This window comes from Westerdykella ornata (assembly GCF_010094085.1).
Source record: "Westerdykella ornata strain CBS 379.55 unplaced genomic scaffold EI97scaffold_19, whole genome shotgun sequence".
Classification (NCBI taxonomy): Eukaryota; Fungi; Ascomycota; class Dothideomycetes; order Pleosporales; family Sporormiaceae; genus Westerdykella; species Westerdykella ornata.
Window position 1 is genome coordinate 201,284 of NW_022986869.1, and position 26,308 is coordinate 227,591.

The 26,308-nt window shown below is 53.1% G+C and overlaps 13 protein-coding genes and 1 non-coding gene across 14 annotated transcripts; 6 read left to right on the forward strand and 8 right to left on the reverse strand.

Moving 5' to 3' along the window:
• The first annotated feature begins 597 nt into the window (after positions 1-597).
• EI97DRAFT_435063 (ATP citrate lyase subunit, putatibe) lies at positions 598-2,938 on the forward strand. The gene is made up of 3 exons (XM_033798783.1): positions 598-1,314; positions 1,741-1,955; positions 2,008-2,938. The coding sequence occupies exons 1-3, from the start codon at positions 874-876 to the stop codon at positions 2,807-2,809; spliced, it is 1,458 nt and encodes a 485-aa protein (XP_033652063.1). The 5' UTR covers positions 598-873; the 3' UTR covers positions 2,810-2,938.
• Positions 2,939-3,240: 302 nt separating this feature from the next.
• Positions 3,241-3,594, reverse strand: EI97DRAFT_444000 (uncharacterized protein; the record flags this gene model as incomplete). Its single annotated transcript, XM_033799868.1, has 1 exon — positions 3,241-3,594. One exon carries the CDS (start codon positions 3,592-3,594, stop codon positions 3,241-3,243), a length of 354 nt encoding a protein of 117 aa, XP_033652064.1.
• Positions 3,595-3,957: 363 nt separating this feature from the next.
• EI97DRAFT_t74 lies at positions 3,958-4,070 on the reverse strand. The gene has a single exon. It is a non-coding gene; the product is annotated as a tRNA-Leu (tRNA).
• Positions 4,071-4,476: 406 nt separating this feature from the next.
• Positions 4,477-5,527, forward strand: EI97DRAFT_402079 (uncharacterized protein). Its single transcript, XM_033796477.1, has 2 exons — positions 4,477-4,732; positions 4,787-5,527. The coding sequence occupies exon 2, from the start codon at positions 4,808-4,810 to the stop codon at positions 5,300-5,302; it is 495 nt and encodes a 164-aa protein (XP_033652065.1). The 5' UTR covers positions 4,477-4,732; positions 4,787-4,807; the 3' UTR covers positions 5,303-5,527.
• Positions 5,514-6,874, reverse strand: EI97DRAFT_495287 (Six-hairpin glycosidase; the record flags this gene model as incomplete). The annotated part of the gene is made up of 2 exons (XM_033802424.1): positions 5,667-6,874; positions 5,514-5,615 (listed from the first exon to the last, which is right to left on the reverse strand). Exons 1-2 carry the CDS (start codon positions 6,750-6,752, stop codon positions 5,514-5,516), a joined length of 1,188 nt encoding a protein of 395 aa, XP_033652066.1. The 5' UTR covers positions 6,753-6,874.
• Positions 6,875-7,351: 477 nt separating this feature from the next.
• Positions 7,352-9,427, reverse strand: EI97DRAFT_101563 (MFS general substrate transporter). The gene is made up of 3 exons (XM_033792883.1): positions 8,513-9,427; positions 8,082-8,456; positions 7,352-8,027 (listed from the first exon to the last, which is right to left on the reverse strand). The coding sequence occupies exons 1-3, from the start codon at positions 9,304-9,306 to the stop codon at positions 7,364-7,366; spliced, it is 1,833 nt and encodes a 610-aa protein (XP_033652067.1). The 5' UTR covers positions 9,307-9,427; the 3' UTR covers positions 7,352-7,363.
• An 817-nt stretch (positions 9,428-10,244) lies between these two features.
• On the reverse strand, positions 10,245-11,486 carry EI97DRAFT_468712 (chord-domain-containing protein). The gene is made up of 3 exons (XM_033801669.1): positions 11,279-11,486; positions 10,679-11,210; positions 10,245-10,626 (listed from the first exon to the last, which is right to left on the reverse strand). Exons 1-3 carry the CDS (start codon positions 11,382-11,384, stop codon positions 10,314-10,316), a joined length of 951 nt encoding a protein of 316 aa, XP_033652068.1. The 5' UTR covers positions 11,385-11,486; the 3' UTR covers positions 10,245-10,313.
• A 164-nt stretch (positions 11,487-11,650) lies between these two features.
• Positions 11,651-12,016, forward strand: EI97DRAFT_381154 (glutaredoxin 2; the record flags this gene model as incomplete). Its single annotated transcript, XM_033795789.1, has 2 exons — positions 11,651-11,845; positions 11,903-12,016. The coding sequence occupies 2 exons, from the start codon at positions 11,651-11,653 to the stop codon at positions 12,014-12,016; spliced, it is 309 nt and encodes a 102-aa protein (XP_033652069.1).
• A 220-nt stretch (positions 12,017-12,236) lies between these two features.
• Positions 12,237-13,208, forward strand: EI97DRAFT_451618 (Phosphoenolpyruvate/pyruvate domain-containing protein; the record flags this gene model as incomplete). Its single annotated transcript, XM_033800358.1, has 4 exons — positions 12,237-12,311; positions 12,363-12,450; positions 12,500-12,592; positions 12,637-13,208. The coding sequence occupies 4 exons, from the start codon at positions 12,237-12,239 to the stop codon at positions 13,206-13,208; spliced, it is 828 nt and encodes a 275-aa protein (XP_033652070.1).
• A 1,630-nt stretch (positions 13,209-14,838) lies between these two features.
• Positions 14,839-15,850, reverse strand: EI97DRAFT_495292 (uncharacterized protein; the record flags this gene model as incomplete). The annotated part of the gene is made up of 3 exons (XM_033802425.1): positions 15,737-15,850; positions 15,360-15,688; positions 14,839-15,306 (listed from the first exon to the last, which is right to left on the reverse strand). Exons 2-3 carry the CDS (start codon positions 15,675-15,677, stop codon positions 14,839-14,841), a joined length of 786 nt encoding a protein of 261 aa, XP_033652071.1. The 5' UTR covers positions 15,678-15,688; positions 15,737-15,850.
• A 1,474-nt stretch (positions 15,851-17,324) lies between these two features.
• Positions 17,325-18,532, forward strand: EI97DRAFT_477090 (N-terminal nucleophile aminohydrolase; the record flags this gene model as incomplete). Its single annotated transcript, XM_033801953.1, has 1 exon — positions 17,325-18,532. One exon carries the CDS (start codon positions 17,325-17,327, stop codon positions 18,462-18,464), a length of 1,140 nt encoding a protein of 379 aa, XP_033652072.1. The 3' UTR covers positions 18,465-18,532.
• Positions 18,533-19,126: 594 nt separating this feature from the next.
• EI97DRAFT_444007 (uncharacterized protein) lies at positions 19,127-20,773 on the forward strand (the record flags this gene model as incomplete). The annotated part of the gene is made up of 1 exon (XM_033799869.1): positions 19,127-20,773. One exon carries the CDS (start codon positions 19,127-19,129, stop codon positions 20,771-20,773), a length of 1,647 nt encoding a protein of 548 aa, XP_033652073.1.
• A 96-nt stretch (positions 20,774-20,869) lies between these two features.
• On the reverse strand, positions 20,870-22,508 carry EI97DRAFT_435069 (concanavalin A-like lectin/glucanase). Its single transcript, XM_033798784.1, has one exon. It carries the CDS (start codon positions 22,214-22,216, stop codon positions 21,020-21,022), a length of 1,197 nt encoding a protein of 398 aa, XP_033652074.1. The 5' UTR covers positions 22,217-22,508; the 3' UTR covers positions 20,870-21,019.
• Positions 22,509-23,053: 545 nt separating this feature from the next.
• EI97DRAFT_101672 (uncharacterized protein) lies at positions 23,054-26,128 on the reverse strand. Its single transcript, XM_033792884.1, has 3 exons — positions 25,670-26,128; positions 24,595-25,614; positions 23,054-24,540 (listed from the first exon to the last, which is right to left on the reverse strand). The coding sequence occupies exons 1-3, from the start codon at positions 26,030-26,032 to the stop codon at positions 23,143-23,145; spliced, it is 2,781 nt and encodes a 926-aa protein (XP_033652075.1). The 5' UTR covers positions 26,033-26,128; the 3' UTR covers positions 23,054-23,142.
• Between the last annotated feature and the right edge of the window lie 180 nt (positions 26,129-26,308).

Genomic DNA, 26,308 nt, shown 5'->3' on the forward strand with positions numbered 1-26,308 from the left:
GCGTTGCGGGCTAGATTGATTGCTGGAATGCTGGTGGGCAACGCTTTTGGAAGAGCTTGCGAGACGTTTTATTTTTTTGTGTTCTTGCGGTGGAGAAAAAAAGGGGGGATCCGACAGATGCTCACTTCTGATGGGTACGGTGCGGTGGTGAGAGGCGAGGAAAGAGGACTTCGGTGGGAATCGTTCCAATGATCCGTCGTTGTGTTATCCGTACCTTTCGCCGCCGCTACTATTATTGTTTGCTCTTCGATTTGGGCCGAGTCCCGACCTTCTCAAAGAAAAGCTGCGAAGGTTGCGAAAGGTTGCGAAAGGTTCCGAGGCGGGGTGGGGCCCAATCCACACCCCGGTCCGCTATCGTCGTCGATTATGGGTCCACGTTGGGGCTAGCGTCGACCCCTCGCTGGCGGGCTGCCGCACTGCCCCCTGGGCCTCTTTCTTTTCCGACTCAGCGACCGCCTCCCCCCAGCTCCAGCTTCAATAATTCCGCAGACCTTCTTCCAAGGGAGAGAGGGAGAGAAAAAAAAGCATCCAGACCGCCACTCTGCCCTTCTTCCAGCCCCATCCTTCAGCCTCAAACTCCGTCTTTCAGCACCTCGCCTGCCCTCACCTCCATCTCTTCATTGCGAACTCCCACTCGTCCATCTCTTTCCGCACAGCTAGGTATGTCTCATCCCACATCGTATCGGTGCTGCCAGTGTCGGGCCTGTCTGAGCCCGTCCCAATTGGAATGTCGCTGGCCTGGTCGGATTCGGAGTCCTGCTTCGTCTGCGCTGAGCATCTGTCCATTTCCCCTCTCTTTCCTGCCCAATCTCCAAGCAAGCAACGCAATTGCTCACCAACTCGCAGACTTCACATCCCCTCCTTCTCTTAACCATGTCTGCCAAATCCATCCTCGAGGCTGACGGCAAGGCCATCCTCAACTACCACCTCACTCGCGCTCCCGTCATCAAGCCCACCCCTCTTCCTCCCTCCAAAACCCACAACCCGCCTCCCAAGCTAGCTTCGCTGTACTTCCCCGCCGGTGCAGACGTCAAGGGCGTGCTCGACCAGGCCGAGGCTACCTATCCCTGGCTGCTCGCTCCGGGAGCCAAGTTCGTTGCGAAGCCAGATCAATTGATCAAGAGGCGAGGCAAGAGTGGTCTTCTGGCCCTCAACAAGACATGGCCAGAGGCTCGCGCCTGGGTCGAGGCGAGGGCAGGGAAGCCCCAGAAGGTCGAGACGGTCGAGGGGATTCTCAGGCACTTCCTAGTCGAGCCCTTTGTGCCCCATTCCCAGGATACCGAGTACTACATCAACATCAACTCGGTACGAGAGGTGCGTAGACCAATTCTCCTTCTCTTTCTTTACATTTCTGTTCTTGCATTCCGTTTTCACTTTTTTTGGAACGAAATCCCTCTCCCCAGGATTTTGCAAATTCTGCGGAATGGAAAAAGGCGGTGCAAATTCAGGTCCGGGGCAGGGCGCAGAAAACACTCTGGTTTTGTTCGCCGGGACCACCGGACGAAGGGAGACAGGGGAACGCTTTTCCAGACCCACTGCTGCAGAACATCACCCGCAGGGCCCTCTCTAGCAGCCTTATTTTTCACATGCTCGCCTATTAAATTATTAGCCGTACCGCAATTGTTGTTTTGCGGCGCATTTTGTCGTTCTGTTTTTGTTGTTGCCCCTCTCTGGCTGGTTCCGCGCAGATGCACGGCACGGCCCGCCAATCAGACCTATCCGACGCTAACTTCCGCTTAGGGTGACTGGATCCTCTTCACCCACGAAGGTGGTGTTGACGTCGGAGATGTCGACGAGAAGGCTGAAAAGCTCCTCATTCCCGTCGACCTCAGCGAGTATCCTTCAAACGAGGAGATCGCGTCGACGTTGCTGAAGAAGGTCCCCAAGGGTGTTCACAATGTCCTTGTCGACTTCATCTCCAGACTCTATGCCGTCTATGTTGACTGCCAGTTCACGTGAGTACCATGCACATCCAACCTTGGAATAGGAACCTTGCTGACCCTTCAGTTACCTCGAAATCAACCCCCTCGTCGTCATTCCCAATGCGGATCAGACCTCAGCTGAGGTTCACTTCCTGGATCTTGCCGCGAAGCTCGACCAGACTGCCGAGTTCGAGTGCGGTGCGAAGTGGGCTATTGCACGCAGCGCGCAGGCTCTCGGCCTCCCCGTTGCGCCTTCCAAGGAGGGCAAGACGCACATCGATGCCGGCCCGCCCATGGAGTTCCCTGCGCCTTTCGGTCGCGAGCTGAGCCCCGAGGAGGCCAAGATTGCCGAGATGGACGCAAAGACGGGTGCATCGCTCAAGCTCACCATCCTGAATCCCAACGGCCGTGTCTGGACTCTGGTGGCTGGTGGTGGTGCGTCGGTCGTCTACGCCGACGCCATCGCCTCTGCGGGCTTCGCCGATCAGCTAGCCAACTACGGCGAATACTCTGGTGCGCCCACTGAGCAGCAGACGTACGACTACGCCACAACCGTCCTCAACCTCCTCTCGCGTGCTCCCATGCATCCTGACGGCAAGGTCCTCTTCATCGGAGGTGGCATTGCCAACTTCACCAACGTCGCTAGCACCTTCAAGGGTGTCATCAGAGCACTCGAGCAGGCGGCGCCCGTCCTGAAGGAGCACAATGTCCAGATCTGGGTTCGCCGTGCAGGCCCCAACTACCAAGAGGGTCTGCGCAACATCAAGGCTGCCGGCCAGAAGCTCGGCCTCAACATGCACGTGTACGGCCCGGACATGCACGTGTCGGGTATCGTGCCGCTGGCCCTCAAGGGTGCCACGACGGACATTCCCGAGTTTTCTGCTTAGTGAATACGCTTCATGACTTCGGAAAGCGGGGAGCAAGGTTAGGGTTTCTTAGTTAGGTATAGACTTTGCGCCTGGTTGTCTCGGTGCATGAAGAACTGGCATTGAGCAAAAATACATGTTTTAATACCGTTATGAGGAGCCTGTTTGGTGCTTGTGATGTGGTGGTATGTGTGCGTGTGGCGTGTGAGGTTGGGAAGAAGGAGAAGGTATGGGTCCTAGGGGATGGGTATGTGAAAAGTGAAAGGGAGCGTGTTAGGGGGAAGTGCTCATCGTCTTCTCTCCAGTACAACATTTTCGTATTTGCGCAGGGAATCCCACCATGTTCTCCCTGCCTACATGATGCATACAGCCGAAGCAAAACAAAAGGAAGTCTGAAGAAAACTCTTGTCTCCATCAAGAATCCAGTTGGTATCCATGCCATTCCCGCTATTTCACCTTTCCTCCTTCGACCCAGCTTGCCGAGTACCCTCACCGGAACGAGAACCAGATCCCTCAGGACCATCACCATCAATAATACGCAGACCCTTCAGAGCGCACACGGCGACATGCTCGTCCAGTATACTTTTCAGGCTGGCGTACTGCGGGCTCTGGACGCCAAAGGTGTAGGCGCAGTTGCGGAGCGAGGTCTGGAGCTGGGGAGGAGTTAGATTATGGAATAGGAGGAAGGAAGGGGAGGAGGTGTAGAGGAGAGTGGGAAGGAGAGCGAGAGGGAGGCGTACAGAGAGGAGGAGGTCGTGGTCTTGTTGGTATTGGTGTTGGGCCTGTTGCGAGTCGAGGGGTGGCATGTTGGCGGCCGAGAGATCGTTTGAAGACCGGGGGACAAAGAGAGAGAAACGAATGCCGTGGATGAGTCGTTCAAGTGAGCAAGATGTACCAGTCTCCTCCGCAGCAGAAATTATCTTGAAATTCCCTTTTTACCTCAACTGAAGTCCAAACTCAGACGGAGATTCGAGATCTGTATATGCGTAGACTGCATCACGCCAGTCTCGCTGCACGCGTAGTTTCCATCCCTCTCGCTCCAGTTGGCAAAAAGAGGGTCAATTTCACGCTTTTCAATCCTTCACAGCAAAATTCACGAGCAAAAACGATCGCAAAAGATAACAAACATTTAAAAAAAAAAAAAGAAAAAAAAGGAAAAAAAATGCGCTTGACGAGAGTGGGATTCGAACCCACGCCCCTGAAGACTGCGGATTTGGCTTTATCCCCGCGGAGAGAGATATATGCCTAAACACAGCGCCTTAGACCACTCGGCCATCTCGCCTTTTGATAGATATTACAATTTCTAATTGTAACAGCGACCTATGTCTGAAAAACTAGGGGAGGGAGGGACGGACGGTTGACGAGGGGAGGAGTTTTGTGGTTGGTGGCGACTCGGATGCGGACCTAGGAATGAAAGGATTGGTGCGAACGAACGGACTTGCGGGGGAGGGAACCTTGGAATGTCAACGACGCCTCAAGGTGGTCTGATAGGCCTGGTATCAAGAGACGTACTGCGACCAACGGACAGACGTATTCGAATCGGGTATTGAGATGGGTATTGAGCGCAAATCTTCAAGATTGCTGATTTAATGGTTATCCTTCGAAGATTTTTTATACTGTGTACTCCAATGTTTGTTGTTCCCTACGAGGAGATCAAATTCCATTGGTCGGTCCTTCCGTTCTCAGTTCGTCTGTCCAGTTTCCCAGTCGACAGACCAAGGCTCCACAAACACCCAAGCCACTTGGACGTCACCGTTTCTAAATATAATAAGCGTATCTTTCTAGCAGAATCTCCCAAGGGGTTGCAAACATAAATACAAGTACATTCACTAGACTACTACTGTGATAACTGAGTCGAGTCGCCGTAATTGCACCCAAGCTTCAACGTGATTAATATTTCCTGAAATCATTGTCTGGGATTGATTCACATTCCCAACACACAGTGTAAGTATACATTATTGCCATAGGCACCACCCACCCGCTAACTCACTCATCCAGAACCACCTCCCACCCAACACCATGACTTCCACCCTCTCCTCCGCCGCCTCCAACCCCACGGGCGCCACCTGCGCAACCCAACCCTACAGCCAACTCCCCACCAACGACGTCGCCTGCGCCGTCGCCCACGCCTCCGCCGAAGGCCTCCCCTCCAACTACACCTCGCTCATGGAATCCTGCTGCAAAAAGGCGCCCGTCGAGAAATTCGCAAACGACTGCGGCCTCTACTGCCTCTCCATCGACCAGTCCGTCGCGGACCTGACGCGCTGCTTCCAGGACGCGGGCATCCAGCCTGGCTGGATCTTTTGCAATGGGAATAATACGGCGAGCGCGACGGCGACGGGGGCGCCGAGTAAGACGGGGGGAGGAGCTGGTGCTACGGGGGGTGCTACGGGGACGGGGGAGCCGCGGCAGACGGGTGCAGCGGGGGTGGTGAATGTGCGGCAGAGTGTTTCCAAGGCGGGGTTGGGCGTTGTGGCTATGTTGGTGGTTTCGGCTGTTTTTGGGACGATGTAGAGCTTTGGTTGGAGGAGGTTGGAGTCTGACGTTCTGTGTTCTGGGAATGTTGAGCGTGCGTGCAGAGGTAAATTAGGGGTAATCATGAATTGGCGTTGGAGGAGCACTGGGTTCGGTTTGAGGGTGAACTTTTATACATTTAGGTACTGACTTGGAGGGCGTAATCATGTAATAATGCATCGACGGTTCGGCGTCGTGTCATAATCAATATTCACCTCTTCGACCCCTTCCACATTTCCATCTCCACGCTCGCAAACATGAACGGTCCAGCTCCCTTCCCGTCATTCTCACTCAAGGGCACGCTAGTATAGTACTGCTCCGGTTAGCCACTACAATCATTTACAATGATCATTATCAAACTCACCTCAAACGATCCATCGCCATCCAAACTCCCCACCCTAACCGTCCCCTCCCAACTCACCGTCCCATTCGCCTCTCTCTTCAGAAATCTATCAACCAACAACCCATACGCCCTCTCAGCCACCGCCCTATATCTCTCTCCATCCTCCAACAATCCCCTCCTCACGCCCTTCAGCATGGCGTACGCAAACATGGCCGTCCCACTCGACTCGATATAATTCCCCTTCTTCCCAGGATACGGCTCATTCATGACCAACCACCACCCACCAGACTCCCCATCCTGCGCCCTCACCAACGCCTCCGCCAACTCTTTGAAATAAGAAACCAACTTCGCATACGCCGGCAGCTCCCTCGGAAACACCTCCAACACATCCACCAACGCCATGGCATACCACCCGACAGCCCTGATCCACACATTCGGCGCCGCCCCCGTCCTCCTATCCGCCCACACCGCTTTCTTACTCTCGTCATACCCATGCACCAAAAGCCCCGTCGTACCGTTCCGACAGTGCGCCTCGACGAGGTCAAACTGCAGCGCTACATCCCCCCACGCAGTCCCATTCGCGGCATCGAACAGCGCCGTCCACCGCGCGTAGAAGACGCTCGCCATGTATATGCCGTCGAGCCACATCTGGTTCTTGTACTGCGGGTCGCGGTGCCAGAACCCGCCGAGGGGCGTGCGGGGGTAACTGTCGAGTTGGCGGCGGAGGTTATCGGCTGCGGTTTTGTATTTCTGGTTTGCGTCGGGGGTTTTGGTGGGTGTTTCCTGGTAGGCGGTGAGGAGGTTGTTGCCGATGCGGAGGTCGTCGAGGGAGTAGTAGGTTGGCTTCCATCCTATCACTATGCCGTTGGTGGAGACGAGGGAGGAGAGGGCAGTGGAGACGTGGGTTAGGAGGGCGGTGTTGTTGTGCTGGGTGCCTGCGGCGTGGAGGCCTTGGTGAAGCACGGCGGAGACGTAGTATCTGTCAATCGGTGGGGATTTGCTGAGGAACGAGGTAGCGAGCCAGGTTGAGTAGGGTTGTGGTGGAGGAGTGGAAGATGAGAGGGCAGTGGCGGGGAGGAGAAGGGGGAGAACTATCGGTAGGAGCATTCTTCAATATCGATGAAAGGGCGTCGATGGGAAACAGTGCGAGATGGGATATGTGGATTGAACTATTGCGTCCCCGATGTATTCTCTTTCTATAATATTTGGACTTCTTACAGCTGTGTTGTTGAGTTCTTTTTGGGCAGTGATGTTGCACTGTTGCCGCCGGGGGATCGTCCGGGAAATTTATTGCAATATATGTCGCGGGGAATTTTGGGATCCAATCTAGCCGGAGTATTATTGAGGCTGCATAACTGATAAGACCGTAAGAGATTGTAATAAGTCCGCCTATAGCCGTATAACCCAAACTTTAGTGAGAGTCCACAGACATTGCTGGTTCAACGATGGTGCGGGTCAACAGAATGGCCAATGGCTCTGGCTCAGTTATGAAGTTGAGAGGAATCTTTCGATTCCTCTTGACCAAGCATTGGCGGACTGGCGAAAAGAGTTACACATTAAATGAGATTCTATACAGTATTATGCGTAGATACGCAGGCGCCGTCTCCATGCCTTACGTGCGCCGCTCAACCATATACTATCTTACAGAGCCAGTAGAGAAACAAAATATGCACAACAAAATCCTCCCCAAATGAAGCACAACGTCAATTCAAATAATCTCAAGCCGCCCCAGCAGCCATAATCTTCTTCCCCTTCACACTCTTCCACTCCATCCCAAAGCTAATGAAGAAGCCAAGCCCAGACGTGGCAATCGCCAGTATAAACGCACTCACAATCGCATGCGTATAAGCCTCCAGCACGCCTGGCAGTAGTTCAGGCGGAACCACATCCCTCACATACGTTGCCCCCGCATGGATGACGACTCTGGGGTCCATACCGGGCGCATACCTTGGAATCTCCCTCGCTAGGGAGTTGACGAAGATGTTTTGCGCAATGGAAATGGCGATGGCGCCGCCGAGCGAGTTGAAGAACATGACGCAAGCGTTGGCGGTGGGCATATCCTTTTCGTTGGTAACGACTTGGACCGCGATAAAGGGGATTTGCACAGACGCACCTGCGCCAGCTCCGGCAAGGATCTGGTAGCCGATCCACTGTCCTGGAGGAGAGGCGACTTTGAGCGTGTAGAGCAGACCGCAACCTATGCAGAAGAGGGCGGATCCAAGCCACATGAATGGCGAGTAGTAACCGACGAAGGTGATGGCGCCGCCCACGATCAGCGAGGCTACCGTGATGCTGACAAGATAAGCAATGGTTCGGATGCCGCTTTCCTCAGCCGAGGTGCCTTTTGAAGCCTGGAAGTAGAAGGGAAGGTAGAAAATATGTCTTTAGAACAGAAGTCAGTAACCGACATGTCCTGACTGGAGCTTTCATGCTTACGTGTAAAGGGCCATGGACAAGAAGGCAGTGAAAAGGCAGCTAACCAGCACGGTCCTCTTCTTCAACACCCGCAGGGGGATGGTCGCCCGATCCTTCTGATAGATTTGTATGGCGATGAAGACGAGGATGATCAAGCCGAATCCGAGAAGCGTGCCCCAGACTTTCGAGTTCTTCCACGGATACGTCTGACCGCCCCACTGCAGCGCCAAAAGCAAGGATACGATGGCGCAGATGAGAAAGGTCGCTCCAACGAGATCCACTTCCTTTAATCGCGCCTTTACTGGAATGTGGCTGTACTGGCGTTCGGGATTGGAAAAGAAGAAGAATACCACGGCCAGTGACACGCCACCGAAAGGTAGATTGATCCAGAAGCACCTCCAGGCTGTATTAGCGTAATTCGATAAAGCGCAAGAGTGCAGCCCAAAACGTACCATCTCCAAGACACGTTGTCTGTAAAAGCGCCCCCCAGGATTGGACCGACCACCGAGGCTATGCCGAACATGCTCGAAAGAGCAGCAATGTATATCGGACGTTTTCTAAGTGGCACTGAGTACCCAATGATGGTCATGCCTCCAGAGAAAAGTGCCGCAGCACCAGCCCCAGCGACGGCTCGCCCCACAATGAACATGGGCGACGAAGTCGCTGCAGCACAAATGACGGAGCCGACCTCGAAGAGCAACAAGGCAAAAAGGTAGGTGTACTTGACGTCGAAATAAGTGTACACTTTGCCAAACGATGGCTGCAGGGAGCATGTTGTGAGGAGGTAGGCAGACCCGTACCAACCGACATCCTCGAGACTGTTGAAGACAGTCGTGATCTTGGGGATGGCGGTCGCAATGATTGTATTGTCGAGTGCAATGACGAATGTCGTCAGACAGAGGCCCAGGGAGAGAATGGCAAGCTTGATGCCACTCAAGTATTTCGATTCATCTTCCTCGTCTTCTGCGGGGGCATCATCTCCGGTATGCTCTCCGCTTCTTCTTGAGGGCCGCTTCTCGGTTTCAACGATGTCCTTGTCTTCCCCACCTCCTGTTGATTTATGTGCGCTGCCCGGTCTCGACGCAGTGGTATGAATGGGCGGGGTGCTTTGGGTGTTCAGATCCACTTCTTTTTTCTCAGGGAAAGCATCACCAAACGCTTCTTCATTGTCACGGACGTCATTTCCCTCTGACGTGACCCTTCCCTCTTGCGTCCCCTCAGTGGCCTCGAGAGATTTGTCGTGCATGAAATATAGATCTCGCCGCAGGGGTGCGGATGGAACTTGCCGTCGGCGGCCCGGGGAGTGGGTTCACTGTGGGTAGTTCCGTCAGATGGCGTTACCAACGGACCGGCGATCGATTAAATCTCTGGGCGGAATTGCTTGATCCCGTCGTTAGATGTGGGTGAGGACATACAACGGAAGATGAACAATTGTTCGACGAGGAAAACAGAGGAAATCAAAATCTGCAAACACTGGGGACGCACGGAATGCACTCGAGACCAATTTCCAGAGTGAGCGCCCATGGCCTGGCTTCTGATCATGGCATGTCGAACCGCTCCCAATCTCTAACCGAACGGAAAGCCATGACTCCGGGGAATGGGTTCGCCTCGGCTTGGACGAATCATCGGCTGATATCCAGCTTTTGGACGGCCTTGTTGCAAAACCCCGGCAGCTGACGAGGTTCGATGGAGGAACGTTCGGAAATCCTTTTGATTAATTGTTCCCATGGCAGTAGTGGTCTCCCATGTGAAGCTCCCCTCAGATGGAAAAGGAGACGCCGTCATGATACCAAACCTGGGCCGAGAGGATGCCGTCCGTGACAGAACAACATGTACTCCCTATAGCTAACTCTCCGATCCCAAGCTGCATTATTATTGCCGAAGGAATCGTGAACCATACCAAGCATTTCCCGCAAATGCTAACGCCAAGTCCCTGGGAAGAAAGCGAATCCGAGCGCCTGCATCCCCATGGCCGCAACGCCTGTTCAATATGTCCAAGATATTGCGAGCACATGGGCCTCCTTTATAGACGAGGGAAATACTCTTCTCGCTATATCTTGGACACTCCGATTCCCCACAAACCAAAGCCGCAAAATGCGTTGTGAGGATTGTCAATGATAGTTGCGAAGGGCGATCAAGACTGGGAGCAAAATTACAGTGCCGCAGACGGCAAGCGCAAATATTCGACGGCCAAAACAACCGACGGCGACGGGACATCGCAATGACTTGTTATTCTCTACCGACGTCAGCTGTCTAGACTCGACCGGCCTGTCCCACCTGAATCCGTTCTCCTGTTGGCTTTTCGTCTGATCTCAAGACAGGCCAACTGGTACCATCCGCCTTTACCAGCGTGAATTCTATCTTGGTCCCCAATATCCTGTATTTGCTTTGCTCTGGCTTGATGCTTGCGTATAGCGGGAACTCGGCTTTGTACCGCTTGCTATCTGACGTTCGCAGATCAAGCTTTAGTGACCTTTCCTGGAAGTCGACCTTGGCGTTGTCTTTATCGATCTTCTTGAGGAAAATCGATGCGACGACCGTTGTCGCGGTCTGATAGTAGTCGTGGCTACCAAAATGTCAGTCGAGTATCCGCCGAAGTCTCCTAACCTCATGCTTACCGAACTGTGTCCACCTTCTCCTCGTCCTTCTTCTTTCCGCTACCCACAAATAGATGCCTGTCTTTGGTCTTGCACCCTTCGAGCTTCAAGAACTGGTCGAACTCTAACACGCGCCTCTTGCAGCAAGAGTAGCCCTTGGATCCTTCGTGGAAGATGGGCACGCCAGGGTGATGTACGCACTTCTCGCCTTCCCTGGTCGAACCCTCATTATATTTCGCTCCACAGCCCCGCCTTCTACATTCCTGACCGTCTGGTATCGCTATGCTTGGATCATCGTCTTCTGATTCGGGAGGCGCTTGGGGTGCTGAGGGCGGAGCGGAAGGAGCTTCTGCTGTGGGTAGTCGTGGCGCCGGCGTCGGTAATGATTCCTTGAGACTACCTAGTGAGACATGAGTGTTGTTGGGGACATCTACTGATTGTGCTGGTTCCGGCGCAGGCGTGTCATCGACGTCGGAGTGTTTGCCAGTCGTGCAGGGTGGGATAGTGAGGAATTCGTCGAACGTCAGCACTCTCGGTTTGCAGCATTTCCAGCCTATGGAACAGTATCAGACAGCTGCGGACACAGTTGTTGGTCCTCGCGAATTGCTCGGTAGCTCGTACCTTTCTGGCCCTCATGAAAGACGGGCGGACCGGGGTGGTAAACGCATGCTTCGTTCTCGTCCTCATATGTTTTCCCACACCCTTTGTGAACACATTTCCTCGCCATTGTGGTGTCACGGAAGCCCTATCAGGTGCAGCAGAATGTTTACGAAACCAGCGGTAAACAGTGTGTTGATTTTAATTGTTTGCTGCTGAATGACATCGGAATATTCTGGAATTGACCACTTGCTGGCAGAAAGCAAGCTAAAGTGGCGGGCGGTGAGGAACAGCCACCTTACCCCTTTCGGTATCCCTTGGCAGCAGCAGCAGTGGTGAACTTCAACAAAGTTTCTCGGAGAGTTCTCGAGATTCTTTTGCTTGCATCATCTCGATATGTTTCGAGCCACTTCACGCCTCTTGAAATGTCGAATTACGCTATTCACCAGAGAGAATTGCTCTCTGTGTGATACAGCAAAATCCGTGGTTGCAACTGTGGGAAAAACAACTCCATTCAAATACCAGGAGGTCAATGTGATGGAACCCGGGCAGGAGAAATGGAGAGCCGTTTATGAGTTTGATACGCCAGTGGTATGAATCAATGGATGTATCTGATGAAGTCCGAGTGTTGAGTGAGTAAATGTATAGATCCATGTCGAGAAAGCCAGCTCGGGAGAAACAACATCATCAGCTCGTAAGCTGATGCACCGATTCAAGGAAGAGGAGGTCTCGAGACTCATTGAGGAGGTGGAACGTTCATAACGTCGGCAAAAGTTCCGACCTCGGAGAACTGTTGATCTGCGTATCTAATGTGGGGCAACTAGTTCTTTGTGGAAGAGAGGGGTACTTAACAAACCGCTTACTGTGTATGCTGTCGATGACGATGCAATCAGTGTTGGGTAGCACCCTACTACGAAGAATCCCAACTTCACATTTCACGTCATACCTATACAAAAGATCACTCTGCCGCAATATCAGAAACATGAACACTCTGCAAGAGGCTAGCAAGATATTCAGGGCCCTTAAAAGCGAGAAGCCTAGCTTTGGAGCATGGCAGGTGCGGGAACCCATACCAAGTGCCAACTCTTGACTTCTAAGGTTTGATTAGATGCTACCCGGGACGAACATCTCTAGGGCTATTGCTCGTTCAGGCGTCGACTGGATATGTGTTGACTGTGAACACGGTAATATCGACGGTGGGTCAAGTTCCGTCAACGAGTTGCTTAAGGTTGATATCTCGAAAAGATGGCCAAATGCATGAGGCCGTGGCTGCAATCGCCGCCACCGGTGTAAGCCCCATCGTCCGCATCGCGGCAAATGAAGCCTGGATGGTCAAACGCAAGTACAGCTACATCCGCCAGAACCTCATCTGACATGGCCAGGCGCCCTCGATGCCGGCGCTCATGGGATAGTCGTGCCGCTGATATATACCGTGGACGACGCGAAGCGCCTTGTTGCTTCGGCCAAATTCCCTCCCCAAGGACACCGCGGTTTCGGCTCACCGTTTTCGCCGCAGACCTTCGCAAACGAGCCCTTGACGTACTATTTGCAACATGCAAATGAGTCTCTCCTCACCATCGTCCAGATAGAGACGGCATCTGCACTGGAAAGCGTTGCCGAGATTGCGGCCATCCCAGGCGTGGATTGCTTGCTCATTGGACCTTTCGACCTTGGAAACAACATCGGACGGCCCATTCTGGAATCCGGTATGCATGACGATTTGAAGAAAGCCATTACCAAGATCAAAGAGGCGGCGCATGCGGAAGGAAAGAAGGTCGGAATTTACTGCACCAGTGGCGAGCAGGCGAGGGAATTTGCTGAAGCTGGATTCGACATGATTAGCATTGCAGCGGACATGATTGCGATTCCCTCTTACTTCGGTGAGACTCTTGCTGCCGCCAGAGGTGCTGGTAAGTACGGGGTGGCAAAGGGGTTGGGGTACGATGGGCGGTAAAAGTGGGTAGGCTATCCTTCAAGCGCAAATTTAAAAGAACCACACATAGGACACTCTAAAATCTGAGGGAATGGTCCTAACCAGTTCGATTGGCTTATTTTACAATCCCATTCTTATTTGAAGCTCTACTAATTGCGGTAGTCTTGGTGACTAGAAAGGGCGGCCGCTGCTGTATAGACATGGCGATATAACCACCTGTGAGGTAGTCTCGGAATATGTCGCCTTCATCAAACCCGTTCATTCTACATCGTCTACTCCGTCTTCTCCCTAAGAGCCGTGTTCATGCTCTGAGCAGCCTTTTTTCTGCAGGGTGCCATCGATTCCGCGTCCTGGTTCTTCAACACTAGCATCTGTGCTTCCGGTCTGGGTACGCAGTTGTGACGGTTGTCGAATCATCGAACTTTTAATCGAAAACTCACTTGTCTGCGTGGGACCGACGGGTTAGGTGAGACGTCCCTGTTCCGGGGGAGCGGGTTGCGTATATCCTGGGACGTTACCCGACGCCTGAACATCCTCGACGCTGGCAACATTAATGTGGGCGGTACGGCTCTGTGGTGCTCATTGAAATTGAAAATACGGGACATGCCCAAGCGGAGCCCTCAATCTGCTCTAGTCAGTCTTTGGTGCAGCATTTCTTAACGTCACCACAGAAGCAATTGTGCTCAGATATTTCATGCTGATTCCACTTTCGGAAAGTGTCATATAGCTGTTCGGGTGTCTTGCAATCTCGAATGGTACACACATTCAGGCGAAGGCCATGGCTGAGATGTGTTTTTCCGTATGTCAGTAGCATCAACACGTAAGGTCAGACACCTTACCTCCAAGTTTCCATCTTAGCCATCTTACTTGGCACAGGGTGGACATAGCGCGAAATAACATAGGCATTCGAAGCACTCGTATTTGCAGGAACATTGAGTGGAGTAGGGAAAGATAATATTCTCATCGTCCACGGCTCCCAGTAAGACGCTAAGTGGCTTTAGACATTAAGAAGGCTGTGTCTGCGTGCTGGTATAATGGCTAGTAGAGGGTAGTTTAAAACTGACCCACTCGGTATATTAGGTGAAGGTGGAAACACGAGCTTCAGATTCTATCGTGACATAGAGGGCACAACAAGGTAAGTGTAGATAGTTAATAAACCTCTACTATGTTACTCATAGGCCATACAAGCTCGTTTCTGTCCACTGACGGAACTTGACTACCCTGTCGATATAGTCTTGCGACGTGATATCGCGAGGAGGTACAACGACTCTGAACTGAACATCGCGCCGGCGACATTGAGCCCGCACAGTTTGTTGCCCAAGACCCTGGGTCCCTGCAGGAGATAGTCGAAATTAGATCCCCGCTCTCCCTCCTCTCCATCGTAGATGACTCTTGTTCCAGGTTTCTTACTATCGACCGGGCATGTCGTGTTGCTTCTGCAGTTGACACTTCTCAGACCCACTGCATGTATACCCGCACCGTCCTGAGCTTCAATATCCTTCAGAAGGCACACACTAGCCACAGGTGGAAACTGCCGAGTGGATGGATGATGCTATCTACAAGTGGTGATGGCAGCATGGCTATCTATGGAAAAACATGGGCCACCTGTAGCTCCCAGCGACCGGAATGGTACATAGTTCCTACGACAATATCAATTGCTATCGCCATGGAAAATGAAACCTCCACCGCGTCCTGACTCGTGAGCCAATTCGGCACGTACATTGTTCAACTCCCTGCGCATTGACTCAGGGCTAGCATTTTCTTGAAGGCATTCAAAGTCGAGTAGTTTTACCCCTTCTTCCGTGATGAGAAAGTTGTATCGGTTCACATCCCCATGTACAAGTCCCAATTCGTGGAGCTTCCCTAGAGCTGTTTCGCAGATGCTCAGATCTTGGAAAGAGGCAGAGCGTCCCTCTAGTTTTTCTATGAGAAACCCCATGATGCGTCCATTCTCGTGGACATGGCCGAGGAAGCGGGGGGCTAGTCCGGAACCCTCAAGCAACTGGTATGCTCTTGTTTCCTGTTCGATACGAGGTAGTTCCCATTCGAAACGGGCTATTTTGGCAATTACAGTGCCTGGTGATAAGGAGGAGAGTGGAAGAATCGAATGTGCGATGGCCTCGAGGCCATTGCCGTGAGCTGTTTGGTCTTCGCCAACTCTAGGCAATCAACTCGAGTATGATGCCATTGACACCTGACGCCAGCTAGTGTTCGGTTCGAGATGGAAGTTTTCAAGTGGCCGCTGGTTTCGTCTGTGGAGATGTGGGCTACGGTCCATTCCTCGTTGTAGGGAAGAGGGGGCAGAGACCGGATAGGAAATGAAAGCGTATCTCTGTCAAAGGTTCTAGGGGAGACGATGAGATATTTGACTTGGTTTGCGATTCGCAATCTGTATTCGCTTTCAAAACAATCGTCATCGTCCACTTCCATGGACAAGATGACCGGCTGCATTGGCGGATTTGTAGCTTGATCGTCAGACATTTTCACCATCGGACCGCTCACTATGAGACCGTTAGCCAGATGTGTTTGATGGAAAGCAGCATTCGCACATTTATGCTTCGAGATTCCCTTTACGGTCGCTATGTCTCCTTCTTTTCTTCCTTACTTTCAGAAAAGCGGCTGTCATCAAGGCACTTGTTGCCTAAGGGATCAACCCTCTTGGAAGTCCCATGGATTTGGTGGAATATCGATCGGGGCTTCTTGCAACCAAATCGGCTCAGCACCAGCGGTTAAACAGGCCAATGAAGACGCTCTATGCACCCTGACCCACATTTCCACCCACCCTAGCCACTGCGCATATGGCGAAGATTCAATGCAATTTGTCCAATCACTACCAGCGGCCGGTTGAAGCGAAGTTGTGTACATACTTTCTCACGCTCCAGCTGGAGAACTCAACAGGTGACCAGCTTTGCGGAGCCCCTGGCAGAGCACCCATTTTCAGTCTCTCTAGAGATCTTAGGGAGAAGACTAGCACTTTACATCCAATTCACAAAAGTTCATCGGCCAGCATTTCAGATGGGAACCAAGCGTATCATACGTTCTTCATATTCTGCCCTGTTATTTTGAAGCAGATTATGGATTCAGTATCAATAAAGTCTGAGTCTAGCATGCCGTAGTAGATCATTTGTTAGAAGCAGCTCTATTCCGTCTTGCTACTGCTCCGCGCAGGTTTGCAACAGCAGATAGTTAATAGCCAGAAGAAGCCAGAGCTTACGGCGAAGACGAAGCTGATCCAGACAGTGGCGATGAAACTGCCATTGATCCGTCCGTGAACGCCGTACCATTCGGTCGTTGCTTCCACGGCGCCAACGATAATGGCCGCCTGCGCGGTCGCCAGCGAAGCGGCGATGCAAACGCAAATAGCAGCAGTCGCCGCAATGAACCATGTGAGGCACGAAAGTAAGCGAGAAAAGTTGGACAGAGCACCAACGACGAGCTCAATGCCTAGAGCGAGAAGTGCTATGACGAAAGAGACCTGGGTATATCTAGATAGAGACAATGATGAAGACCCTTACGGCACTATTAAGCTCCTCTGGAATCTGTATCCTAACACCAGAAGGAGAGCGAAGATTCTCAGAGGCAGTGATGTTTAGGGAGTGCGAAGCCCAATCGAAGTCAACATCTGTACAGTGATAGTCATTGCTTTCTTGCTCCGTCCAGCAGAAGCCAAAAAGATTCACGTCATAGTTTTTAGCGAGATGAAGCTCCTTTGAAGTAATACTGTCAGCTTTGATATCCAAATGGGCATTTACACGAGCATCGAGAAGCCTCTCAGGTTAGCCCCACTATTGCCGGAGAGTAATAACCAATATCAAATGGGCCAGAGCCACAAGAGGACGACAAAGGCCCGGTCGTGCAAGGTTCGAGATCCTTGACCCCAAAGATGATTTGCGAATCCAAGGGCACCTCGAAGCCCGGGTTGTCAGGCCGATATCATATTGGTATTGGCTCTGAGACCCAACAATGTACGGGGGATTTGCTACATAACGAGCAGCTGGAAAATGTCCGACTATTCACAGAAAGACCCCGTGTGGCCATCCATCTTAGAAGTATAAATCTTGACACTTCCTTCCCCTAACTCTCGACGCCAAAGCCACTACACACAAAAACGCACCGGTTTTTATCTTTTATCCCATCATGTTTCGTTCAGCTACCTCTACGGTCTGCCTGCCGCTCCTACTCTTCGCCGACCTCAGCTATGCCTGTACTCGGGTCAGTTACACCAGTGGTGAAAAAGATGGCTCCCGCGTTGTCATTGGCCGAACCCTGGACTGGAGTATGCCCCCTTTCTCATCCATGTATGCCTTTCCCGCCGGGTTACAGCGGAACGGTAGCGCAGGAGAGAACTCTCTGGAATGGGTCAGCAAATATGGATCGGTAATCACTACCATCTATGATATCCTCACTATGGATGGTGTAAACACTGAGGGTTTGCATGGCGGATTCCTCTATCTCGCCGGTACCGACTTTGGTACCAGGAATAGCTCGCTGCCGGGATTGTCCATCAGCCTTTGGCTCCAGTACTTCCTTGATAATTATCGCACTGTGGCCGAGGCGAAAGCTGATCTGATGAATACTTCTGGCGCTCCCCGTTTCCAAGTCAGGTCTCGGGGTGTGATTCCGGGGTTACCGACCGTGGGACATCTGGTTCTTGGTGATGCATCTGGGGATAACCTGGTCATGGAATACCTGGACGGCAAGCTTCAACTGTATCACTCCCATGATTATCAAGTCATGACGAACGAGCCACCATACGATGAGCAGCTTATGATTCAACGATACTTGAAAACCATGGCAAACACCACCCTTCCGGGGACCCCCAGCCCCATAGATCGCTTTGCACGAATGGCAGATAATCTACGGCAGGCGCCTGTGGCCTCCACCATGACGGAAGCTATAACCATCGTCCAAAGCCTCCTCAGGACCATCAGCACCACTCTGCGAAGCCAAACTGCCTCGGTGTCGAATGCAGCCACAGTCTCGAGGACCATGGCCGATACGAAAGATGGCCGATATTTCTTTGAGAGCGCCACTGACCCTGTCTCCCTGTGGGTTAGTCTTAACGCCTTAGACCTAAGCCCTCGTGGCACGGTGAAAAAACTGTCATTGGATCCACGGAACGGCACTGGGCTCGCTGGCAGACATGGAGAGGCGACACATGAGTTTGTGGATGCAGAGCCGTATGTTCCTCTGCTTGCGAATTCGGAAAAGGGGGACGGCACAGGTGGTTCTGGACCCGTAACTCTTCCGGGTATTGGGACCTTTCCTCCATCTTAGGTCGATTATATTGTACAGGGAATGTTAGGGAACCTGCAAAGGGCCTGAAATCAATTTCAAGACGGGACTCTTTTGCTTTAACCTCCCATCAAGGAAGGTTAGAAGAGATTGTTTCAACGCACCGCATTTAGCTGTAATCGCTCATCAACTTATCAGGACTTTGCAAAAGAAATGCTTTTTTTTGGGAGTCATGTAATAGTCAGATGTACTCAACGAATACTAATAATTCTACTCTGAAGTGATTTTTCTTTTGTGAACAATTCTTACACTCACTCACAATACCTAGATATTCAGGGTGTAGCCCTGGGAGGGTACGCCCGAAGCTTACACAGGAAGCATGAGGTCGCAGCGCAGAGTAGCGCAGTATTTCTGCCTATCAGCAAGCGCAAAACGGTCCGGCGTTAACGGATGCTCCCGAATACCGGACGGACGACTAATCCTTCAACCTTGGTCAGCGCGTGTCAGGATTGTCTGTTTCGGGACCGAGGTCCCTGATGCTTGGCTTGTGATGACGGTTGGAATCGAACCGTCACGATAGTAGAGGGCATTGTTTCATGCTTTGGTTATGCTCATCAGTCCCTTTGTCAGTTCACCCTTTGACCTGCAATGCGATCCCGACAGAATCCAAGCACCTGGCAACTGTAGCGGAAGCTAAGAACAGAATGTCTCCCGAAGGAAGCAGAGGAACGCGCACCTCGTGCGAGCACTGTCGGCAAAAGAAGGCAAGGTGCCAGTGGTCGTCGTTTCAAGAAGGGGCTCGATGTGATCGTTGCACAAAGTCTGGTCTGGTGTGTACGAAGACCCCGATGCTACCAGTTGGCAGACCACGGCTGGCAAGGAGAATCGCATTGGCAAAAACATCTCGCCCGTTGCAGCAGCAGCAGCAAGGAATAGCGGAGGCGCAGAGTTTCCAAGCAGACATCAGGCCGAGCTATCCTACGGGCACGCAGTCGTCTCCATCAGCCACAACTACGGAAGCAGCCGCGCCAGTTGAACGCTCAGACATGGCCTCGGGGTATGCAGAGCAATCTTTCACGCCAGGACCAGGCGTGAATGCTAATAAAAATGCCTTCATACCATCCGCATGCCAGTCCGATCTTCATCTTCCTTTGCTACCACCATCAAGACAACTCTTAGACTCCGAGCCGTTTCTCTGGAGCACCTTCAACGATCAGCTTTCCCAGTGGCCACCGACAGAGGATCTTGGAGTCTTCTTGGACCAGCTTGCATCTAACAGCCCCAGTTACCTGGCTCTGGAAGGAATCCAAGCATGCCCGGCCCCCCACAAATCGACAGACTACTACTTGGACCGCCTTGCCAGGTTGAATGCCGCTCTTACCCGGAAATTCACCGCCTCAGACAGCGCTGCTACCGCTGGAGGAAACCGACCAACAACATGTCCCATGGCTGGGCAGCTTCTGCGTTTCGCCCAAGAATACCTGCAAATCACCAGACACTTCATGCTAGCTGTGCCACTGACGTTGGCACCGTCTTTGGCGACTGGGACCGTCACTACTGAATCTGAGACTGACGACGACGACGATGTTGTGTTCTGTTCCCTGGATACTGATGATGATGCACCTGGCTCAGAAAGCTCTGATGCATCCAGCAGCTTCAGCGCCCAGGACAGACCAACCATGTCGTCAATCGAATATCCAATCATGATCGCGCTCATTACAGCGTACTCGTCCCTCGTGCGCTTACACCGCAACTGGCTGCAGACGACTCTCTCTGCCCTTCATACCCTCACTTTGAGACAGGAAGAGTTGTTCTCGAACGCTCCATGTCGCCACATGTTAGACGGATATCAAGGTGGTTATGTCGGAAATATAGCGAACGCGATTCTCCCGAGTGCTCTTCCCGGAGTTACCTTGGACGGGTTCTCCCTGTCGAGACATCGCAGCCTGCAAATCCAGATTGTGTCGGAGATTAGCTTGGAGCTTCTATGGCGAGCTGAACGTAGTATCGCGTGTTTAGCTGCTAGTACTGACGATGCAAACCACCAACAACACCAGAGCTGGAAAGAAAATCCACTTGGGGAAAGGCCGAGAGCTGTCAAAAGCGATGAGGCCGGAAGCTACTCGAGTCTCCTACGCACAATGCTGTCCCAAGAAGCCGCGACCACGTATCGCTCCTCTACCTCAAAGGCAAAGACGACAACAATGTCAACAATAACCAAGTACTCGATCGGCTGGAAATCGTTAAAGAGCATGGCCAAGCAGATCAGGAAGGAAACGCGCCGAAACTTTTGCCTACAACTAGACGAAGGAAGCTTTTCCTCAGGCATCGGAAACTTTGATGATCTTTGAATTTCGACCATAAACCTAGCACTATGACTCTTGGAAGTTAACAGTCAAAACGGAACTTCAGGCCAGCGACTAGTCAAGAGTATTGAATATTCCATCAATTGTTCTAATACATTGATGAAGTGAGCTATCGCACTCGATGTTCGCAACGCCGGGGCGCAATCCATATCCAGGAACCAGTCATATGTTCACTTTGTACAATACCCCCTGCCAATATCATTATCCGTGATAGAGAAGTAAAGGAGCTGCTCAGAACCCCAGCGCCAAAGCAAACCACCCAAGCCCGACTCCCACACCTACCCACCACGAAACTGTCGCCTTCACCGCCCAACTCACCACCTCGGGCGACCCCGCCGTCTTGACCCCATCCACTTTACACACAACCTTACACCCGTCCTTCCCACCCCCTTCCCCCCTTTTCCTCCTCCTACTCCCGTCGTCCCCACCATCCACCCCCTCAACCGGCCCACTCGTATTAAACACCATCTCAATCCACCTCACCTCCAACACCGCACTCCCACCCACCTCCATCTCCCCACTCCACTCCCCGCCATCCCCCCACATATTCAGCACCAGATAACTCGGCACACTAGGCACACTGTACGTATTCTCCGCCACTTTCCTCCCATCCCTGAACCAAAAACTCCTCCCCTCAACCCAATCGATCCGATGCTCCGCCCACTCCGTCCACGACCCTAACCCCGACACCGCAACCGACGCCCCAGGTACCTCGTCCCCCTCATCATCTACCGCAGGCTGATTCGTATACCTTATCCTATCCCTGGGATCCCGCGTCAGGATCTCGACATCGGACTCATTCGTGTCGTTATAAAAGGAGAAGAACCCCGCCACCGCCCCCCGATCCCCCCGAACCCGCGCATACATCCTCAGACTCGCGAACAGCACGTTCTTCTGCGTGCTCTCCATCTCGGCGGCCGACTGGAAGTCGTCGAGGCGCGAGGTGCGCAGCGTGAGCCACGTCGAGGCGTCGGACACGTTTGAGGGGTCCTGCGAGATGTAGATGTTTGCGGGCGAGTTGACCATTCGCACGGGGAATTTGTCCGACGAGGGTTTGCTCCAGTTTTGGATGGCCCAGTCGGTGGTCCATGCGTCCGTGTCGAGGACGTCGGGGGACCAGACGGATTCGGTGCCGTTGTCTTGGGTGCTGTTGAGGAGGGGTGGGTCCGACACGTATTTCCCTGGTTGGCCGTCGGCGAGGTTGCGGAAGTCGAAGAAGCGGTGGTGGAGGAAGTAGGTTGGGGTGGTGGTGGAGGAGGAGGAGGAGGGTGAAGAAGAATCAGAGGATATGACGTAGCAGGAGCAGGATTTGGATGGGTCGTGGACGTCCGAGTTGTCGGTTGTGCTGGTGTACGCCGAAAGGGCAGGGTGGGAATGTAGAAGGAGGGAGAGGGAGAGGGGAAGGATATAGGATATTGAGAACACCATGCTCTGCTATAACGAGAGGAAGAAGACAAAAATCGTGGTCGACAGATAAGAAGGAGAAACTACTCTGTACAGAACACAGAACGAATGCAGACCTAGAAAAACGAGAGAGGAAAAGCTAATGGCTGGAAGACGGTCCTCGTCAGACCACACCCATACATAAAACGACGTTGTTTTGCCTTGCAGTGGTGTACAAGAACTCAGAGAAAAAGCTTCTCCTTAAACAAGCATCGGACCCCGGATGCACAGCCCAACCGTCAGCTCATGCAACAGAAAACACTATGGGAGCTTTTCGTTAAAGGCCTGCGGCTGCGGACCGCGATATTCGAAGTCGATAGAGGAGTTCCATTTTTGGACAGCTAAGCCCCTGGACTAGCCCATTCGGGCGGATGGCGTGCTGTGATCCGTCACCTTTTAGCGTCGGTGCCACACCACCTGTGTACTCCGTATACTATACTATGGCAAGTTCGGGCCAACAAATCCCCGCGCAGTGTTACTCCAAAAACACAAAAGGAAATTGGTATTATATCCAAAGTTTACATAAAAGATAGATAGTTACAGGCATGGAGGCCGGCCCCCGACACGGCGCAACAGACGGTGAAGGGCAGACCACGACCACTCCTCACGCAAAAACGGTCCTGCGCTGTGTCAGCCCGCCAGGCCAGACCGGTTCAAGCAAGCAGCTTGTCTCTTCCTCTGCAGCCTCGTCCGTTCCCGGGACGTCCGGCACGATCCTTCGACAATCCAGGTGAGATGGTGAGAAGGGAAAAGGAAAACAACAAAAGCGCCTTTGAAGACTCAAGGAAACGTGAGGTATATCCGTAACACCGAAACCAAGCTCGATTCAGTAAGACATATCAGAGGCGAAGAAAGGAATGTCCAAGTACAACAATGGCAACAACCGACAGCGCAAGGGGATCATGGCACCACTACTGCACTGCGCGCGTCTGTTGAGTAGGTTGCGACAATGGCTGGGCGTATTTGGACACGGGGACCATATCAGAGTGCATCTCTGCAGCCAGATCTTCATCATCATGCTCAACAATGCGAGTGGGAACTCCGGAGCCGTCGTCATGTGCCCGATGCTGAAGGCTATACCGGTCTGGCGTTGTGGACGCACTGGCCATGGACATGGACGTGCTGGACCGATGGGTGAGGTCTGGAGTAGGAGGAATGCTCGAGTGGCGCCCAGGTCGTAGACTCATGTCATCTTCGCCATAGTCGCTACTTTGAGTGGAGACAGGACGCCCGTCGGCAGTGGAAGAGAGAGCGACGCTGGCTCTGCGCTCACTTTCGTTATCGCCGTCCTCTGTGTCCGCTTGCTGGGCCAGCTGAAGGCCTTCCACAGCTGCGGCGCATTGCTCCGAGATGTTTCGGATGATGTACGCGATCGCATCAGTCTTGTCGCGCAGGTGGCGATCGGCAACGTCGACCAGGGACAGATTCGAGTACCGCTTCGAATTGCGGCCAACTGGGCTGTGCAGCAGGCGGCTTTCCATGTCTGGAGTGACATCCTCACCGTCCAGGTGCTTCCCGTCCACCGTGCTGGCTCTCGACTCGTTCCGCTCGACAAGACCATCAGCACCACGGATGGTGCCGGCTTGGGACTTTGCCTTCCCTGCAGCGATGCTCTCCTCCACATGATCTTCGTCCTCTTCGGGCACATCTTGGAATTCCTCCTCGATGAAGTTGGCGAAGTCCGGGCTATTGAGCGATTTCACGATGTGCTCCATGTGGTGAGTTTGGCCTTCGATCAAAGCGCGAAGGTGCAGAACGACACGTTGCGCCTCATCACGCTGGCGGATGAGCCCTTGCTGAGTGTGTTGAAGGGCAGCGATCTCCTTCTTGTTCCTCTTCCTCTCGCGTTCCAATTCTTCCGCAATCTCTTGCTGGAGAACGAGTGCCTCCAATGCATCATCACGCTGCTTCTCTGTGCCGGAGAGGCGGACGGTAAGACGAGCGGCATCGTCCTTCTGCTGGTCAATGAGGCTAGTAAGACGACGATTCTCCCTCTTATGGTTCTCAATCTTGACCTTGAGCTCTTGGGTCTCCTTGGTGAGCTGTTCGGCGAAGGCCTGGAACTTGAGGAACTGCTGCTTCCAGCTCTCCAGCTCCTCGACCAGGAAGTTGTTCCTCTTGGTGACCTTGGACAATTCCGTGTCCATGCGACCCTTGAGATTGATGAAGTCCTGCCAGGCTTCCATGGCGTCACGCGAGTACTGGTTGCGTTCCCTGACAATCTCATTCAGGTGACGCATCGAGACCTTGGTCATCAGGGGCTTCTTGACAGAACCGCCGAACACTGCCTTCATTCCCGTATTACGACCCTGTTGTACGATGTCAGAACGGCACACGAAACTCGCGTCAAACGTGGGGCTTACCAATTTCTCGCACACGTGGTCCATGACGGCCATGACTGCATCCTGGTTCCACCAGTCGGGATCTTGGATGCTCTCCACCTCACCACGCATCACAATGATTTGACCAGCTGGTATCAGTTTGCCGCCTCCGTAGGCTGATCGCAGATGTTGTGGAACGCCTGTAGGCGCCACCTCACTATTCAGCGCCTGAGTAAGACGGGTGATCATTTTCGTCCTCTGGCCAGCGGTAAGAACACTCGGCGGGCTGGATGTCAGAACGAAGTTGCGGTCCAGGTCGACGACGAGAGCGTCCGTGGGAGCCGTGAAGAGCGACTTGCACTCGGAGGTTACACCAAGGATATAAGGGCCCGGTTCCTCGACAAGATCCTTGACGTGGCGTGCATGAACCACGGGAACATACAGTCCGCTCCACTCGTACACACGGACGCAGAAGCGCACAGTTTCAGCCGCGATGGTGAGCATGGCTGGATAGTGGCTGACGAAGATGATTCTCCGGGTGGGAGAAACGGCTGCTTCGATGACACCGACTATGTTGGGAATCGAGAGACAGGAAAACAGGGGCCACATGGCGAAGTTCTGGAATCCTGTTGGAGAAGAGGGGAACTGGTAGCACAATGCGTAGTCCTTCATGTCGATTCGCACCAGGTCGTTGAGACGCGGGGCAGGGAAGCTCAGGATCCTCGATACCTCCTCAGCGTGGAACAGATTGGTGGCCTTGTTCCAGTGAATCCACATGCCTCGGAGGTAATCACCTAGGAGGTTGTAGAGGGGATAGCGCGAGAGGAAGCTTAAGCAATAGGGGATCCAATAGGTTTCCTCGGGGTTATCGAAGAAGTCAGGCTCGATGCGCTTGCGAAGCTCACGAATGGTTTCGGCCCTCTTCTCGTCGGCTCGCGACCAGACGCGCAGAGCAATGCCGTACAGGGTATGGGAAGAATCCTGCTGCAAAACGAAAGAATGATGAACACAATGCGGTTGGGTCCTGCCCGTGCAGATTTCGACATCGTGAGGGAAACACGCCTGCAATCCTCGTTAGCATCAACGCCATTCTCTCTGGTGTGCATGGTATGCTCACCCGCATGGCGGCGTGCAGAGACCGGGCAATTTCATTGTCCTGCTCCAGCCTGGGGCTGCTTCCCAGAATCTCCGGCAGCCAGAAGGCGCCGACAGCACCCTTCATATGGCCAATCTTGCCCTGGCTCGGCGGCGGTGCCTTGACCCATTGCGAAGGCTCCCTGCCCACACCGCATACCATGTAAGCGTGGGTCAATGTCTTGGGACCCCTCTGGCCTTGCTTGATGTTCAGCGTTGAAGGGAGCGGCTGCGTGATCCTCGAGTGAAGGGAAGAGGTCCGGCTGGGAATGATGAGGCTATGGTCGCCCTGGCTGGTGGAGGGCCGATCGCTAGTACGAGGGCGGAGGCTGAGGGACGGAGCCATTCTCGAGAAGTGAAGTCGATGGTGCGTTTGCGATGGAGGCGGCTATGCGGAGGACGGGAATCGTAGAGCTACGAGGCAATTGAAACGCGCGCTACGACGAAGAGACGAACATTCGAAAGAGGGCGTAGGGAGCGAAGGGAGGGAATAGGGGCAGACGGCAGACGGTGAGGACAGGCTTCACACAACGAGTGCTTAGGAAGCAAGTACTTGAGATTGATGCCCTTGGCGCGCGAGAGTGGCAGACTGCAGCGAGGGAGTTGTCGCAGCAAGGGAAAG